This window comes from Phalacrocorax aristotelis, chromosome 3 (assembly GCF_949628215.1).
Source record: "Phalacrocorax aristotelis chromosome 3, bGulAri2.1, whole genome shotgun sequence".
NCBI lineage: Eukaryota > Metazoa > Chordata > Aves > Suliformes > Phalacrocoracidae > Phalacrocorax > Phalacrocorax aristotelis.
This window is the reverse complement of record NC_134278.1, coordinates 114,071,643-114,090,425: the sequence shown is the minus strand read 5'-3', so window position 1 is coordinate 114,090,425 and position 18,783 is coordinate 114,071,643. Positions and strand designations below refer to the sequence as shown.

The following is an 18,783-nucleotide window of genomic DNA, read 5'->3' as shown; positions in this document are numbered from 1 at the left end:
ACTTTCATGGAGTAACAGCCAGAAATGTTTAGTCTACATCTCTGTCAACACAAAAAACCCATATATTTTAACATGACAAATTTGATTCTTCCTGAATGTCCTTAACTTAAATCCATTGTGGTAAAACAGAGTCGCTCTGACAGCTTAGAAACTGATCAAGATTAACTACTGAGGCAAGCAAAGCAGCTCTGAGCAGATTCTGCCTTGTACCAAAGGCTGGAAGGAACTGCCCAGGCTCTACGCTGGAAATGCACAGCCTGTGTGGCCCTGTCTAATGCGCCTCCACTGCCATCATCTGGTACAACCCATACCTGGTAGTACAACACATCAAACGTAGTTCCCAACCAGAACAATACATGTGCAAAAGAGCAGGGCAGAAGGATGTACTGAGTCACAGGAAGATGACACCACCCCAATGCAAAAAAAACCTCTCTGAGCTCATTTGGGGGCTTAATGTTCTGAAGTCAATGTATCACTAATAATGATCAGAGAAATCAAAAGAATGCTCCATCTGGGTGCACAAGAGAATTCTTGATCTAAAAATATACTTATTATTGAGGAGAGCTGACAGATTCAACACAAATCAGGAAACCCATGAGGGTTTTTTGAAACTCAACAGCCATCTCTCCTCATACTCTCCCCATACTCTCCCCACTACGGTTTTTATAATACTGTGTCACACAGTAAAAAAAAGGTGTTAGGGCAAGTTATTAATGGTTTTGGGGAATGGGGACATGCACTGACAATAAGTAACAGCATCTGCCTTTAGTAACACTGTGCATAAATACATTTTATTTTTTCCATTCCCTGCCCACCCCACCCCCGCTTATTCCCATCATTCCTTCATAGCTTTTCAGCTGGGAGAGTTAATTTTCTTCATAGTAGCTAGTCTGGGGCTGTGTTTTGGATTTGTGCTGAAAACAGTGTTGATAACAGGGGTGTTTTAGTTCCTGCTGAGCAGTGCTTACGCAGAGTCAAGGCCTTTTCTGCTTCTCACCCCACCCCACCAGTGAGGAGGCTGGGGGTGCACAAGAAACTAGGAGGAGACACAGCTGGGACAGTTGACCCCAACCGACCAAAGGGATGTTGCAGAGCATATAAAGCTGGGGGAAGAAAGAAGAAGGGGGGGATGTTTGGAGTGATGGTGTTTGTCTTGCCAAGTAACCATTATGCGCGATGGAGCCCTGCTTTCCTGGAGATGGATGAACACCTGCCTGCCCGTGGGAAGTGGTGAATGAATTCCCTGTTTTGCCTTCCCTATTAAGCTGTCTTTACTCATTTGCTGAAACTTGACTTAACTGAATTGTTTCATTTATCCAGCTGTTTGACTTTCACCTAAATGAGCAGGTTCTCATCCAACACAGATAGTAATATAAAGGAATAATTCATAAATATAGCCTCCAAATATTCAACAGCCAATATTAAGAGTTTGTCAAAATCATTCCCTCTCCTTGTGATGGGGAAAAGCTCATTTCAATGCACAATTCCCTTCACATCTCTCAGCCAGCACTAGGCTTGGGGAACTACAGGCAGTGCAGCACCGTGAATTTCTGGCCCCAAAAGCTGTGTAACTTAGGGATACATACCGAGCTAATTATCCCTGTATCTAATTAGTTAGAGATCGTTACTGCACTGCGCTGGCACTGACAAAGCATTTCTAGGGCTAGGTTCATGGGTGTTTACCTATTGCATGATATAGGCAAGCTACCTTAAGTCCCACAGAGTTGGAGCAGCATCTGGTAGTACAGGTCCTCATTCCCGCTCCTTTCCCACCTATGAGGCAGCTCTGAAAGCAGGGGACTCTTACCAATGGTTGTTATTGCAGAGATGGAGAAGAAGAAAGACCCGCTGAAGTTCCATCTGCCCAGGCTAGTGGTGTTTCCCTGGAGGGTTATGCCACTCTTGTAGGCTTGGACAATACCCTGCAAAGAGACAATAACGTGAGATCCTGCAAACCCCCTTACGGCAAGTTCACGTGACTGGCATTCCCAGTGCTGGCTGATAAAGTCACAAACTACAACTTACCTATACTGGGGAGGAATGTATATGGTGTGATATAGGAGACAGAGACCACACAGGATGGCCAGTCTACTAGTATTGGGCAATATGTCTCCACATCAGGACTATAAATATGAATAAATGGACTAGGCTAGCATGATGCCCGATTCTGTTCGATCCACCTGGGAAGGACTCAGAAGTCACTATGCTGAAGTGCACAGAGTTATGCCAAAATAAGATATCAGATGTTTTAACAGTGCCCACGTCCGACTATACCTTCTCATGCCAGTAAGGTTAATGACATTGAACTGACTGTGTCCAAACAACATTAATCACAGCTCATACACTAAACATTTCACATGTACTGACCAAGAATCCTTGAGAGTTGATGATCCTTGAATGCAAAGTATAGCCAAGAATATATACAATTCATCACCTCTGAGAAAGACATGCAGATACCACATAATACTATCCTTATCCTAACAATAAGGCTGCTGATACAGCTTTCACCGTTGATAACAAAAGGAATCTCTCAGGCTAGATTTGCATCAATTGTGAGTTTTACACAGAAGTTGCAATTTATACATCCATCAAGCAAACCAACACTTCAAGCCTGCAAAGCAAGGAAGCTTTGTCCCATTTTACTGATGTAACATTTTGTAAGTGATTTATGTAATACTATACAGGGCTGTGAATTTAAAATTGTTTCCAGAGACCCAAGCAGCACTTTAACTACACAGACTGTTATCTTTTCTCCAGAGCTACCAGTTCTCACACTTAGAGCAAGGAGCAGCTCAGAGATCAACACGTATTTTGATAGTAGAACTCTCAGAATATCTTAGTTTATGCATAACAAGTAAATTTAAACCATTCAGGGTCACATTATAATCTGTTAAAATCTGCCAACATGCTCTTCTCTGCACAAGACGGAGCAGAAAGCACTTGCTCTGAAAAGGGCCAAATACCAGATGCTATATTACATTATGCTTCCCTCTGTGAATTGTTGCTATAACTTGAATGGGGCAACTCACAGAAGGAATTAATACACAGCATAAGTGACATGAAAAAAAAAAAAAAATTGAGCCCCACCCCACCAAAAGACCAAAAAAAGAGAAAAGGTTGTCTGAGGAAGCCTCCAGCAGAATTTGTTTTGAATAGGTTGTGTGTAATTTCCTCCAGCCCCCCCACTCTTCTTTCAGGGCTGGTATCTACATTGGGTTTGTCAGGTTGTATGGGATGCAGGCTTTGACCTTTCTCTATTGACCTCTGGTTTAAGAAGTGTAAGAACTTCTGCAGACAATGGCCTGATCGGGAATCACAGTCCCCACAAACATAAAATAGCTCCCAAACTAAACCATACAGCAAGGGAGACACTGGGAATTTATACAGATGACCTATATTTTTTTTTTCTCCAGAAACTAGTGGTTACATTTGAAAATAGTATGTTTGTTATTCTCTCAACCCTTGCTTCTGTAGCCTGTGGCCTCTGCAGTTCCACGTAATTTGTCTTGAACGTGTATATGCCTGCTGGAACGGCAACAGGCCAGCTCTCCAGTAAGTTTATTATCAGCTTGATCAGATAGACTCAAAAAGCCAACAAATGCAGAATGTTTGTTGTCCATTCTCCTGCCTGATGTCCTGCTGATGCAAGCTCAGCAGCTGACAACATTACACAGGACATGAAGTTTTTAAAGCCAGAAACACTTAGGAACTAAAGAGGATTGATTGTAAGAAATTGTGTCTGAGTCGGCCCAAAGAAACAGAATTTCTTCATGTGGAAAGGGGAAATAAGCAGCCTACACAAGACATCACCTAAGAAGCAAGCAGCAATAACCAAGTCATTAAATGTTTAATTTCATGTCATTGCACCACTTCCATTCTGCGTGGTTTAGGACCAAGGGACTGAGCAGTTGGGAGCACCCATGCCAGCTTTGCAGTGATTTATAACAGCCCAGCCTCTCAGAGTTGTAACTTTCCCTGAGGTGCTGCAACTGCCAGGAAATACAGCGTTTCTCTTAAGAGCCAGCAGATAGGCTAAAACATTTCCACTAAAGGGCATGATGATCCTGCACTCATCTCAATGGGAAGGAAGGTACCATGTAACCATTACCCACTGGCAAAGAGCAAGCACTGAGCCTCGCGCGTGCCAGCTGTTTTCTGTTTCTGGGATTGAGGCACTTAATATATTTGTGGTGGGTCTTCAAGAGCCTTCAGCAGTAAGCCTCTAAGCATTTCTTTGTTAAATCTTGTTATCAGACATCCAGATAGCATCATAACCATTAGATCCACCGTGCCTGTCACAGCCTGATATGGGGACCAGTGAATACTCATGCAAATCAAAGCCACTTGAATAAACAGACACTCCCAGGAAGAAAGAACTACTGATACTACAATTAAGGGGAGTACTCGAAGAGGGTGGATGTAAGGATACCAGCTTTTGTTCTGGGGTTTGTTTTGGGTTTGGTTTTTTTGTTTGTTTAAAGTAAAAAAGTGTCTAGAATCAACCTTTGAGACACAGTGACAATGACAATAGAAAATTAAAGACTGATTCTTCTGAGAACAGTAGAACTAATGGAGCTTGCCTTCCTACAGGTGAACCCAGAGACAGATTCATGGAAGACAAATCCACAAATAGCTATTAATACACAGAAATTGCTTCTGGCACAGGAAGTCATTGGACTCCTGGAGGCTGAGAGTGTGTTCTGAAGGTAGCAGTGTATACTTGCCCTAATTTAATATGTTCCTCTAGACTTCTGCTTTTGCGTAGTGCTTTTTTTCATAGAAAAATTAAGTGGTTTATAATTTTTGTTAAAACACAGGAAAACCCCAGCTAATAAACACTCTAACAGAACAGCTGAATTCTCCCTGCTTTTCCCATTGAAAAGGCACCAATGTGTCTTGCTGCTGATTTTCAAAAACACCTGAAGTATATTTTGGCCTGTGGGTTCAAGATTAATTAAAGATGGACTGAATCATACACATTGGGTCATATCTGCTGGTTGCCTTAGCCTGCCTTTCTGAGAACCAGAGAGTTGGTTTTTTTTTTGCTTTACACTGATTTTGAGGTGACATTCCAGGGGTTTTTCTTTTTCTCTTAATTTATATTTATACGGTGTCTGCTTCAAAACCTGATGCATTAAAAGGCACCTAGAAGAAGCAGCATCTCAAATTCAGTGTTCAAAAGCAGGTACCTGCCTGCGCTAAGACGCCAGTCAATACCACCAGCTGCTCAAACACAACCAATCTTGAAATTGCAGAGCTTGGGCTTGACATTTTGGGAACATGAAAGGTCATGTGTGCAACTGAAATAAGAACAGGAAGGAAATGGGTGGTTAGAGTGATCAGAAAGAAACAGAACTCAGTTCCACTTTGGTTTCTACCGACAGACAAGCTATACAGTATAACTTCACTTCTCTGCACTTCCACCCCTCTAAGATGACAGTAATTTACAGTTCACAGCCACTACTACATTTTAGCTGACAATGCTTGTATCATTTTAACAACAGATAAAAGTTTCTGTGGAAACTACTGTAACTGCTATAGGATTTATAAATTTGGATCTTTAGATTCTTGGGCCTTCATGAGTCAATGAAGCTTTATTTGCAGGCTGCCCCATTTTTCTCATCAAGTCAGCTGTTCTTATTCTTGATAACACCATGCAAAGCCTACTTGCATGGTCAAACATTGTCATAGCTAGTGATTAAAAAACAGTATGACATCCATTTGAAGTAGCATATTTAAATGCAGATGTCTGCCCCGTTTCCTTTGTGAAAAAACATGCCCCAGAATACCCACATTTGGCCTCCAGCTCTGTTTTGCTCAACCACAGACTCTAAAGTTTCAGTTAGGAACATCATAAACTAATGCTTGCAGATGCCCACTTTATGTTAGAATATTATATTGCAGTACAAATCAAAGCCTACTTTTGTGCATTCTTCTGCAGAGAATTCCCTCCTTTAATTTAAGCTCACTGTTAACTCCCTGAGGAAGCTGTGGATTTCTGCCAACTCCCTTATCTGACATATCTCCGACTTATCAAACTTATTTTAGAGTGGCAATACCCCTTCTTTCTTTCTCTTCTACTCTCTATTAGCATAATCATTGCTCGTTCTTCCTGCAGGAGCATTCAAACACAACATTGTCCCAGTTTCCTTACTGGAATTAAAAAAAAAAAAAAAATCACTGCATCAGCCTGACTGCCTTTTAGCCCTTCACAGCTCTGGGTCTGTACTTCCACAAATGATTGATACTGCATGCTTCATCCATCCTGGAAAAGTACTACCAACCTACACAGCTTTGCACCAACAAGGCCAATGTAGCTACAGTGATACTAGCAAAAATTAAACCACGATTAAATTACACTAAAAAGATTTCTTTTGCTCATATTGTCTAGTTTAAAAAACAAACAACAAACACACCCCCAACCCCACCAAAATAAAAACCAAAGGAGTAAGATTGCTGGTTCTACCAGGACACCCACTTAAGTATCTAGAAGCTTAATGCAAACTCAGCCTACAGAATTCAGTTCCCTCTTGACATTTGAGAGTCACATCTTTTTCTTCCCTGCAAAATGTAGGTTTATTCTTTTTTATTTGCTGCGGAGACACTCTGTCCTTCACCCATACCTGTAGGTCTCTCATTTACAACGTGTGCTGTGTTATCAGTTCTGGGCAACTCCCAGCTTTCTCAGCTTACACACTTAGAATCATAGAACGTCCTGAGTTGGAAGGGACCCGCAAGGATCATCGAGTCCAACTCCTCTCCCTGCACAGGACAACCCCAAATTTACACCATATCTCTGAGGGCGTTGTCCAAGTGCTTCTTGAATAGCGTCAGGCTTGGTGCCATGACTGCCTCCCTGGGGAGCCTGTTCCAGTGCTCCACTACCCTCTGGGTGAAGAACCTTTTCCTAATATCCAACCTAAACCTCCCCTGGCACATCTCCCTGCCGTTCCCTTGGGTCCTGTCATTGGTCACCCAAGAGAAGAGATCAGCGTCTGCCCCTTCTGAGGAAGCTGTAGACTGCAATGAGGTCTGCCCTTGGCCTCCTCTTCTCCACTCTTCCTCTCTTCTAAAACCCTCTTATCACATGTGGGCCTCCCCACCACCAGCCTGTGGCTGCAGCACAGCTTCTGATCACCAGGTGTTGCAAAAGGTGACTATTTACTCTGACCTCCTTAACACCAGCTAAAAATTTTGTCTTACACCTCTGCATTGAGTCACAACTACATGTGACTTGGATACAGCTTTCAAAAAAAGTCATTTAAGATCAGCATTAAGGAATGAATGCATGTATATACGTACACTGAGACACTACTTCCCTTGCAATTTCTACTAGCTTCAGAACACTATGCTTCTCTTCTACAATCTTCACAGCAAAAAATAAAACTTCATATAAATGATTAATCAGACCAGTTCTAATCTATCTGCCCCTCCCATACCAATAGTGAGATATAAAGTGAAAAGGGGGAAGTGAAGCCCGGGAAGATTATGACCCTACCAAGGATCTCCATAAGAACTCCTGACTCTCAAGCACACAATTTCTTATGGGGGGGGAAGGGGGTGGGAGAAGAAAAAAAAGAAAGAGACTCAAACCACTTTTTTCTGGAGGAAAGTCTCATGTAGGTAGTCATATAAATGACCCTTTTATAAACCACAGCTCCAGTCACTGCCATTGCCCTGTGCTTTTGAACTATAGCATTTTGGACAGAGTTCACAGTAATCTTGAGACACTTTTGTGAGCAAAAGCACTATTTCCTTTGTATTTGAAAGCCATTCTCAAGGAAGGCAAAAGCATGCAAGTGGGCTGGGGCAAGAACCTTCATTCCCAAGTTTAGTTGATGTTTATATGTTCATACACAAAAAAATCCACTTTTCCAGGGAGTATGTGCCCTCCTGAAAATTGTTTGCCTCACTTCAGACACTTTATCTCCTCACCCTCACAATCTATCAGTGAGGAAAAGGAGCTGTTCCCAAGGCACCAAACTATTTGGATTAATGTGAAAATATAAACTCACATAAGCTTTTTGTCCTGGAAATTCTGTGTAATGTTGGTACATAAACATTCATTTATGTCTCACAGAACACCAGCTGTAGATCAGAAGAAAAAGTTAACATTAACCTTCGTCTCAGATTGCAAGGACAAAGGTCAAATAACTTCAAAATAATTTAAAAAATAGATTATGAATCACACCTTTCCCATCCATGAGCTCTGACCCCTTGTCCTTGCCTGGAGTGGAAACATATCTGAATTCTGACTGAAAGAAGAGCAGGCATTATGAATTCAGTGGAATCCGTCTTTTTTCCTAACTTCATGTCTCTTGAATAACCTGAGACCTGAACAAATAACTGCTCCCCCCCACCTCCCCCAGCCACATTTGCTAATGTCATTGGTACCAGTTCCTCCAAACTAGATGAACCCTACCAGCACAGGGGTCTGTTCTGGGTCCAGTCCTGTTTAATATATTCATTAATGACCTGGATGATGGGATAGAGCGCAACCTCAGCAAGTTTGCAGATGATACCAAGCTGGGAGGAGTGGCTGATACACCGGAAGGCTGTGCTGCCATCCAACGAGACCTGGACAGGCTGGAGAGCTGGGCCGAGAGGAACCTCATGAAATTCAACAAGAACAAGTGCAAGGTCCTGCACCTGAGGAGGAATAACCCCATGCACCAGACAAGGTTGGGGGCTGAACTACTGGAAAGCAGCTCTGTTGAGAAGGACCTGTGAGCGCTGGTGGACAACAAGTTGACCATGAGCCAGCAATGTGCCCTTGTGGCCCCAGTATCTGGGGCTGCATTAAAAGGAGTGTGCCCAGCAGATCAAGAGGTTATCCTTCCCCTCTACTCTGCCCTAGTGAGACCACATTTGGAGTACTGTGTTCAGTTCTGGGCTCCCCAGTTTAAGAAGGACAGGGAACTGCTTGAGCAAGTCCAGTGGAGAGCTACAAAGATGATCAGGGGACTGGAGCATCTCCCTTATGAGGAAAGGTTGAGAGACTTGGGTTTGTTTAGTCTGGAGAAGAGAAGACTGAGGGGGGATTTCATAAATACCTATAAATATCTAAAGGGAGGGTGTCAGGATGATGGGACTGGGCTCTTTTCAATAGTGCCCAATGACAGGACGGGGCAATGGGCACAAGCTGGCACACAGGAAGTTCCAGCTAAACATGAGGAAAAAAACTTATTTCCTGTGAGAGTGACAGAGCAGTGGAACAGGCTGCCCAGGGAGGTTGTGGAGTCTCCTTCTCTGGAGACATTCAAAACCTGCCTGGAGGCGGTCCTGTGCCCCTGCTCTAGGTGTGCCTGCTCAAGCAGGGGCTTTGGACAAGATGATCTCCAGAGGTCCCTTCCAACACCTACCATTCTGTGATTCCGTGAAAAGCACTTTTACTTTGCAGCTGGGCCTGCGCTACAGTTTCTAGAGTTCATCTAGACTTACTCTTCAACAGAAAAGGAGCAAGAGATTTAGTAAGTACAGTAATCACGCAACCAGTGCTACCCTAAGCCACTAGCACTTTTTCTGAAAATTAAGCTTTTATATCAAAGAAGAATCTGTAGCATGATTCATGGGACAAAGATTGCTCAATTCCAATCACTTCCCAAACCCCAATGATACCTTTAACTTGAGAGCTGGGCTGCAACAGAAATAAGTAGGGCCTGTTGAAGGGAACTGACTATATAATCTACAGAACAGAGTACAACAGGCTGAATTGCATCATCCTTGTAAAATTGAGAAACTCTTTCTCTAGTAGTTTTCTTTTAGTTGCATTTAAAAAGGATAGAGTATGATGAACAAGAACCTGTAGGAGTAACCGACACCTTCAAACAACTGACAAGAATTGCCATTTCTCTTTTTAGAGGGCAACCCTCCCAGTCGTTAGATATCCACTGCTAGTAGTGCCTCAAACCTGCCTGGACAGATTATTGAGACAGTTAGCAGTTCATTCCAGCTTGCCACACTTCCTTACTCATTACTTCCCACCAGGCCTGACCAGCTGTAACTAAGAATTTGATAATATCAAAGAACATACGATTTATATGGCTCTGCTTAAAGAGATAATAGGTTCCTGTACTTCCCTCCCCTTGCCCCCTTCTCTTTTTAAACACAAGTACTAGATGCTATATCCTTGACCACCAGACCTAGGAGTGAGTCAACTAACCAGAAACAACAGCTCATCAGTAGGTCTTCTCCTCACCTTCCAAAAAGTCCAACAATAGAGTGCTAACCTACTGCCTTATAGAATAAAGACTTCTCTTTAACAACAACTGTCAGAGGTATACTATAATAGGGTACCATAAGCACAGAATGCACGGTCTTGGTAAGGTATCCATAGTTCTTTTTAACTAATAGGTCTGGCAAAGAACAAACTGGCTATAACTTAACCAAAGTAGTAGTATATTTTGATAAGAAGGAAATTGGAAAGAACGACTACAAGGGATCAACCCCATTTCACCTGTGACTAGCCAATGGATATTTGACTAAACTGGGTTCTATCCAGATGTCACTGCTCCACAATACCAAGAGCCAATGCTGTTCCTTAAAGTCCATTATCACCAACAGGTGATCTCTGACGCTCACCTCTTAATAGTCACTCGCTGCTGCATCATCTGTAGGCAAGACGATTTTAGTAAACTGTATTTGCAGGGTTGTATTTCCTGACAGCTGGCACAAATCTCTGCTGGTTCAGTGTCAGTGCAAGCCAAGGTATTGATGAGGATCTTTCAGTCACGTGGTATCTTGTTGGTCTTGTAAACATGAACTAAACCTCTCCGTGTAGCTCTAGCTGTTGACTCTGGAGATAATACTATCTAGATCCACCTGCAGGCTTTGAGTTTATGGCCTGCCTTTTAGAGTTACATCCTTTTCACTACACCTTAAATCTTGCTAGACAAAAAAAAATTTATTTCATTTAGCTCAGCTCTCATTTTCTCCTTCCCGGTTTATGTAAGTAACTGGGTTTAAATAGCAGCTACAATAATAAAGAGTGGATAGAACAATACAATAAATACAGAAAACAGCTGTATTGGGGAAATATGTATACAAAAAAAGTTTATAGCAAAAAATGAAGGGTAGCATGAAAAGGATGACATGGTAATAGCCTAACTCAGAAAATGCACTTCCCCAAGCCTGGCCGTATGAACTGACTAGCGAGATGCTGAAAAGTACAACAGCTATCGCTACACTGGTGCCTGTAAACACTGAAAGTGGTGTAGGAAAAGGAGTGAGTTTGGAGGACAGCTCAGCTGGAGCACAACTATATATACACTCACCCTAGGCAGTAAAACAGACACTTATGCACTAGAAGTGCATCATGCTGGGCAGTGTGTCTAGGTGTCCCCTGCCCCTAAAAGGTCAGAGAGGGTCTTGGCTCTAAGAGATACGGCAATACAGAAAGTACCTTCTTTGTGTGCAGCCTTACTCCCTGGACACTTCTCAAGACTAGAACCAACATAATTTTTGCCTGGAGAGAGACTCTTAGGTACTTTTTTTACCCCCCCATCTGAGTCCAGCTACTGTTCACTGTACTGAGGGTATACTGCCTCAACAAACCTGCCTTATCATTGCACCTGCTTCCATCTTCTGCAAGTCTTATCATTGAGAGCTTCCTTTGATGTGACCTCACAGAAAGTAATTCTGGCATGTGAAGACACCACCGAATTTATAATAAAAAGCCAGATATTGCCCTCTTTGCGTAATGCCTAATGGCTCTTGAGGAACCGTTTGCTCTTGATTTTGTTCGTCACAAACACATGTTCATGTCACAGACTGTATACAATGTCAGAAAAATAGCCTAGGGTTAGATGGGTCAACAAAAGCAAACTTATGTCTTCCTCGAGCAGATGTTACTGGATGCACAGCAGAGAGACATGTGGCCAAAGTCCCTCTGTTGTCCCCCCTGCTGTCCTTGTTCTAAGTAACGACAGCCAAGAAAAATGCAAAGTCTTCCCCATATACATACGCACATATATGTATGTATAAACACTCAAGCATGTGTTTTTTGTTTGCTTATATGTAAATCATTCGCATGTGCTACCCTCAACTATTTAGGAAATGTGGAACTGTTCAGCATCCTGCAGGGAAAGAGCCAGCCAGTCCCTCCAGGCAGAAAACACAGCTGTGGGAAGCAGGGACCCACCACTACAGATGTCACACACTTCCTAACACTTCCTCCTCTAACATTCAGGTTTTTTGTTGGTCTTCTGTTTCCATCTCCTTTTGCCTCTTCATTCGATAACTAGAAAATTACTTCTTCCCTGGAAAGGATCTGAGCCACAGAAGTTACTGAAGGAGAATTCACTGGTCCAGCTACCACAGCATGGCCTGTTTGCCTTTTCCTTTCCTCCAGCCCATCCTCACGCCGTGCTCTCTTGCTGGATCCTCAAAGCAGGAGCTCTCTATTGCTCTCCATCTGTGCAAGGGCTGGAACAGTGGATTTCCACTCCTGGTCGGTTACTAGGAACTAAGTGATAAACAGGTTGTAAAATGATGTTTGTACATTGCTTAGCAAACTAGGATTTTATTCCATATTGGCCCCTATACACTTAAAAATAAACAGAGTTTAGAATTATCTAGGATGAAAGAGCTGTAAGAAAACAATGAGGAATTGCCAGTAACATTAAAGCAATTAAAATTCACACACTGCTTTATGTTTTCACAGACTTTATAGGTCTTCCTTAATTAGCACATAATCATCTGTGTATCTAGAATACAAGTTTGTTATCTGAAGAGGGCAGGTGATGACATTGCTTGATAAACTGTGCAATTTACTGCAATAACAGTTTACTGCACCAAAAAAATCTTGTTTTTTGAGCGCACTTACAGTATCCAAGCAATTGCCCTACAGGAAATCAGAAAAGAGTGTAGGAAAGAAGCAGTCCTGAGGATTATCTGTTTAAGATTAATTTCTCACTGTGAAAGTAATTAAAAATAACACACAAAGCTATTCAAACTCACACTACGGTTTCTGAAAGCATGAAGGTATGCACAGACACTCTGTAAAATGAAACAAAACTTCGTCATCTCCTCACCTAGAGCTTGCTCGGGTCACAATTAAGTACTTGCACTGCACATTGTAACAGTGTCTGGTCTAAGGGGATTTGGGTGGCTGGCCTATTCCGTTGACTACCAAGCAGTATCAAGAGTTAGCAGAGGTCACCCTGCAGTAAAACAAACCATCAGAACGTTAGAAAGACCTTTCTACCTGCTCAGTTGTGATCGTAATCTTCTCTCTACTACTATCACCTCATTATTGTCATTCATCAACCAAAACCCTTCAAGCCCAGGGCAAGATCCGTGCCTAGTGCCCACTGTTCAATGGGCCAGTGCCGAATGAAGCTCAGGTCAGACCAGCCTTTAGGAAGAGCCAGACTGGTCTTCCCATGCATTTCTCACTTCTCCCTATTTATATTCCACAGCTAGCACAGTACACAGCACACAATATTAACAGTAAGAGTAGATACCACGGTAGGTTTCAAGGGCCCAAATTTATAACATATCTTCAACATAGCACTGACGGCCACAGAGGATTTACCATCCAGAAAGTCAAGGGATGAGAGCCTGACATAGGCTATCAGCACAGGTTTGTCTGCCAGGGCCTTCTTGAAACTCCTGACAAGATAGTTTCTGTGTTTTTCTCCCTGGCAGGAAAAAACCTGAACACACTTATCCAAGTCCCTTTCAGGTCCTTTGTACTCTAGAGGCCAACTACCACAGTTTCAGCCAGCAACAAACACTGCTTTTAAAAAAGAAAAATACTTTTTGTTTGTTTGGCAACATCTATTTGAGGCAGATGCGCCAAAGCAAGCGGTACATATTCAACCACCGGCACCTACTGAACTAGACTGGCTTGGGTAAGTAGTCAGGTCACTTCAGTGTTGAAGTTTTTTTCTTTTTCAGACAAAAATTGAACAAGGAGAGAACCCATTTACCCCACTTTGCTCATGGTTGTATTATAAAACGCATCTACCTGCACTTTAATAAGATTGCATTTGGCCCTGCTTTGCATTTTGCAACTGTCTGGCAAGTATCCTCAGGAACATTTTTAAGGATGTACCTAAGTGGTGTCACCAGGATTTTTCCACTTCCCTTTATAAAAGAAGTAGAAAACTGAAAGAGTTTGACACTAACATAGAAACCAGTTAAACTTACTAGGACAAAGCGTTTACAGTAGAATTTACCCCTTGTAGGATACCATAGGCTACAACTCGCTCTTACTAAGCCCAGCAGCAAAGCGAGGCCACCTGCAGCCAGCCCCGGGTCACTATCACAAGGTGGGGGACGCTGCCACTACCCTCCCTCTGTCAGGGCGCGTCGCTTAAAGAGTCTCCAACGCCACAACTTGGGGGAAGGACGGCGGAGGGCAGGAGAAAGTATCAGCAGCAGGAGAACCCGGCTCAGGAAAAGCCCGGCTTGCCGGGAGGCACAGGGCAACCCGGCGCAACGCGCTCCCGCGCCGCCGAAGCTGCCCGCTTTTGCCACGCCGTGGGCTGCTTCTTCGGGGCAGGACGATGTGCGCGCAGAAGCGCAGGTAGGGAGAGAGCCTCAGCTGGGGTTGTTTTTTTTAAAAACAGTTACTGGCAGGCAGTGAGTCAGGTTGCTGCTGTCACCACACACCGCCCTCCCCCCCCCCCCCCCCCCCGCCGCCCCCCGGACGAAGGCAGCCCCCAGCCGGCCGGGCCCCTCGGTCCCTCCCTCGGCCGCTGCCGTGCCGGCGGCGGGGCCGGCAGCCCCCCGGGCTCACCTCGATGAGGCGCTGCAGGGCGGGCCCCTGCAGGCAGGTGTGGTTGGCGAGCAGCTCCCAGTGCTGCTGGAGGAGGCGCTGGGCCGCCCGCACCTCGGCCGGCCGCTCCAGCGCCTGCAGCACGCCGGCGCCCAGCCCCACATAGCTCACGTACACCACCAGCAGCACCGGCACCCCCCAGCGCCGCCGCCGCCGCTGCCCGCCCGCCGCCGCCGCCACCATCGGCCCCGACGCTCCCGGGGCTGAAGAGGCTGCCGCCCGCGGGAGGAAGGCTGGGCCGGGCTGGGCAGGGCACCCGGCCGGCCCCCAGCACCTCCCCCGGGCCTGCCCCCCCGGCCTGCCCCTTCCCACCCTCCGCCGCGCGGAGGGAAGCCCAGAGCTGAGGTGGGCAGCTGGTCCGGCTGCTCCCCCTGCGGCAGCCCGCCCGCCCGCCCGCCCGCCTCGCCTTCCTCGCCTTCCTCGCCTTCCTCCTCCTCGCCTTCCTCCTCCTCCTCCTCCTCCTCCTCCTCCTGCACCGCTCCGCTTTCCACTTGTCTTCTCCGGAGCGCAAAACTGCCCTAAGGCTCCCTTCTCTGTACCGCCCGTGTCCGTGCAAGGGCGGGAGCTGCTTTCGCCCCTTGGAGGGATGCTACCCAACTCCTTTCCCAGCAAGCCGAGCTGCTCATCTAACCAGCTTGTCACAGCAACTCGCGTAAATCTAGTTTCCTCCTTCATGCAGCTGCTAAGATAATTTACAAGGCAGTAAACAGGTGGCTTTGATAACTACTTTTCAACATAAACAATTAAGGTAGCAACTTTGTGACAGTCTTGTTATAATTTGTGGTTTTCCTATGAAAGATGGGAGCACTTTCTTCGTATAGGTAGCACATGAGACCTGATTAACTCTTTTCTTCTATAGGACTACACTGAATATTCTCTATTCTCTCACCAGTAGAAAAACAAATCACTTTGGTTGTATAAAAAGTTTGCGGTTTACCTATTTTGTTGCAGAATATGAGGTAAAGAGGAATAAATCCAGTAAATTTCTGACCGGGATGCCTTTATATGCTGTCAGGTGGTGATGTCTTCTCACGCTGCCTGTGATTTTTTTTTCCTTTTATTTTGCCAGGGGAGTGTTTGTACTATTACAAATAAGGCAGCCTTTGAACAGGTATTGTCCCACTGGTACAGCTTTGATAATGTTCTCATTTATGTTTTTTCTGGGATGTGCTTTAAACTGACTCTCATAAACTCATGATTTTACTAGCAAGACGCAAAACTTAATGTGCAAAGGATAGACCAATTCCAGTTTAAAGGTAGCGATATCCTAAAAAAAAAAAAGCAATTTTTTGCATTTTCCACTGAGCCATAGCAATGAACTCTGTGAGCTTGGCAAAACAGAATTTGACGGCCAGAGACGGGAACTGAGAGACAGGGAAGCACTTGTTTTACGACTATATCCTTGAGGAGAGCTGAGAGGCTGATCAAAGCAAACATCCCACCTCAGAAGGTGCTGAGAATGGGGTGATAAAGTGTATAGTCAAGGAGAACAACTAATTGGGATGTTGATAAGAACTAAAACAAAGTGCCCATTAGGGGAACTATCCTTGTTATAATACTAAAAATCAGGCCCATAGGCCAGGAACACCCCCCTCTAATAAGGCCTATGCTCTCTGATCATGCGTGGTAAATTAAAAGTAAGCTGTACCTTTACATCAAAGCGAGCAAGAAAGTAACCAATTATTAGCTGAGGCGTGTGAATATTAGATGTGATTGACACATTTAACGGTATAAATGCCTTGTAGTTCCTCAGTGTGGGGTGCTAGCTTTGTGGGTTACCACCCAGCACCAATCTCTGCACAAATATGAATTAAATAAAATACCTCCGCTCTGTGTGTGGAGTGGCACTTTGCATGCTGGGTGAATGAACCCACTTTTTGGGATAACAATATCATCCTGAACACAGTCTAAAAAATTGCTGTGTCTTTACTCTGCCTTTTCAATGTAGTCATTACTGAATGATGTTTAAAATGGAAAAGAAAAAAGCCTTCTATAAAAATATATGAGAAAAAAAAGATGCAAAGGTACTAAAAAGGATATATGTACTCAAGTTTCCTCTTTAAGATCAGGAAATAGCCACATCTGAGCTACATTTTGACATTTTAATTGCATTAAAATTACATAGTTTATACAAAGTGCACTAAGTATAACCATGCTGAAACATTATGGACTAAACATACAGCATTTAACCTTTATTCTAAAGTTTATAATATAAAACAAATTACAGGTGAGACTCAGGGTTTGTAACTACAAGCAAGACTGCGAAGACCCAGGACATCAAGCATGTGCTTGCTAGGAGGAATTTGGGGAGGAAGAGGAAAGATCAATATTCACAACAAGCCACCACAGAATCATATAATATATTAATGGCTGATTTTCTTGAGTACTCTCAGAAATGCCACTTGTGTGTCAGCCTTCTATTTACATCTCCAGAAAGAATGGCTCAAATATTTGCAGATTATATTTTGGTGTTGTCTGGAAGGTACCGATATATCTGAGCATGAGGAAGGGCTTGCTGAATAGGCTTAAAAGGTAAGTGTAAGTCTGGAAGGACATTTGCATCTTGTCCTGCAGGGGACTGCAAGTGGTAGCTGCTCAGGACAACGTGCTGCTTTTCCACATCACAGATGAACACTGCCTGGGCCATTGCTTCTGCCACAGGCTGCAGAGCTACATTCAGAAGCTTTCAGAAGTGCTCTTTTCCATGCATCTGAGCTGAGCGTCTTGTAGCAGGTTGTGTGATCTTCATTCTGTGCAGGATGGCACCACTGGTAAAATGGGTTATTAAAAGGGCAGAAGACTCCTTTTTGTGCACTCCTCTGACTCCTAGTAAGCCCTTGCGATTGTGCAGTTCCTCCACATTATTTTTCTTAGCTGGTCACTTGATACTTGTTGACTAACTACCTTTTTGTTAGAGGAAGGGTACTAGAAAGCACTTCATCCATCCATGCTCAAGAAATGGGCGGGTGCTCCCAGGGTGTATCTCAAAGTAACTTTGATTACAGATGTGCATGGCTGTTAGGATCTTTCCGGGATCTTGAAAAACTGGCAAAGTGAGCAAGAAATTTCTATTGCTTGTGTAACACAGAACAGCTCATCAGAATCTTTCTCTTTCCTGTTCCAATGTGGCCATATGCTTGATTTAAGGTATCTTTTTGAGTCTTCCGGCAGGCAGCTTGGGAACTGCTGCAGCTACTCTCAGCCTTACTAAAAGCAGCAGTAGCAAAAACTTCAGTAGATGGTCTCAACATTTTGCTACTTTGCAAAATCAGTATCAGGTACAGGAGCAATTTTCTGGACTGCAGTAAAAGTGATCCAAGCTCCCTGCTGTCACATGTCAAATAATGATTTTGACAAAGACTTTGCCAGTCAGTGGTGCATGCATGCTTTCTATCCCTGATTAATCTCATTATCATTTTTTATGGCATGCAGCATGGTGTAAAACACTGCATAGGATCACCTTTAGACTAGTGCATGTTTTGTGGCTGGCTGTGGCTAGATAAAGTAAGGAAGGCATGGAAAAAGGCAAGGTGAAGGGAACAGGTCAGATATAAAAGTCAGTAGATCTTTAGTTTTGCCTTTCACACAAATAGGAGTAAAATGTCTTGTAGTGTTGATACAAGGCAGGTACAGAGTACAGCGATGATGATGTTAACAAGTGCATTTGCAAACATTATGTCTAAAGAACAGTGAATACTGAGAGAGAAAATTTCCTGTGAGGTTTGCAAAGGTACAAAAAGCTGGACAGGAGAGAGTTGGCTGCTCTCAGTGAAAGAGGCTACAAAGAAAGCTGTTGCACAAATTTATGGGAATAGCTGAGGGCATAGAGGAAGATCAGTGCAAAAACTAAGGAGATAAAATCTGTGAGGTAGGTAGTGGTAAGACATGAGGGAAATCTTAGATGGGATAAGCATTTGACAACTCAGTTTTGAAATTAGTTGAACAAACCATAGCTGGCATTCTTATATGCCAGCATGTCAGATCTCAGCAGCCACACTGTA

The 18,783-nt window shown here is 43.9% G+C and overlaps 1 protein-coding gene across 2 annotated transcripts in view; it reads right to left on the bottom strand.

The window, feature by feature from the left end:
- Positions 1-18,783, bottom strand: part of KCNK17 (potassium two pore domain channel subfamily K member 17) — a 32,620-nt gene that overhangs the window by 12,630 nt on the left and 1,207 nt on the right. Inside the window, exons 1-2 of one of the 2 annotated variants that reach the window (XM_075089134.1) lie at positions 14,744-15,030; positions 1,808-1,922 (exon numbers count right to left, since the gene is read on the bottom strand). In XM_075089134.1, the coding sequence (XP_074945235.1) occupies positions 1,808-1,922; positions 14,744-14,965 (337 nt within the window). In that variant the 5' untranslated portion in view covers positions 14,966-15,030. Of the gene's footprint in view, positions 1-1,807; positions 1,923-14,743; positions 15,031-18,783 lie in introns of those variants that run through there. The other variant, XM_075089135.1, reaches the window with a different exon arrangement.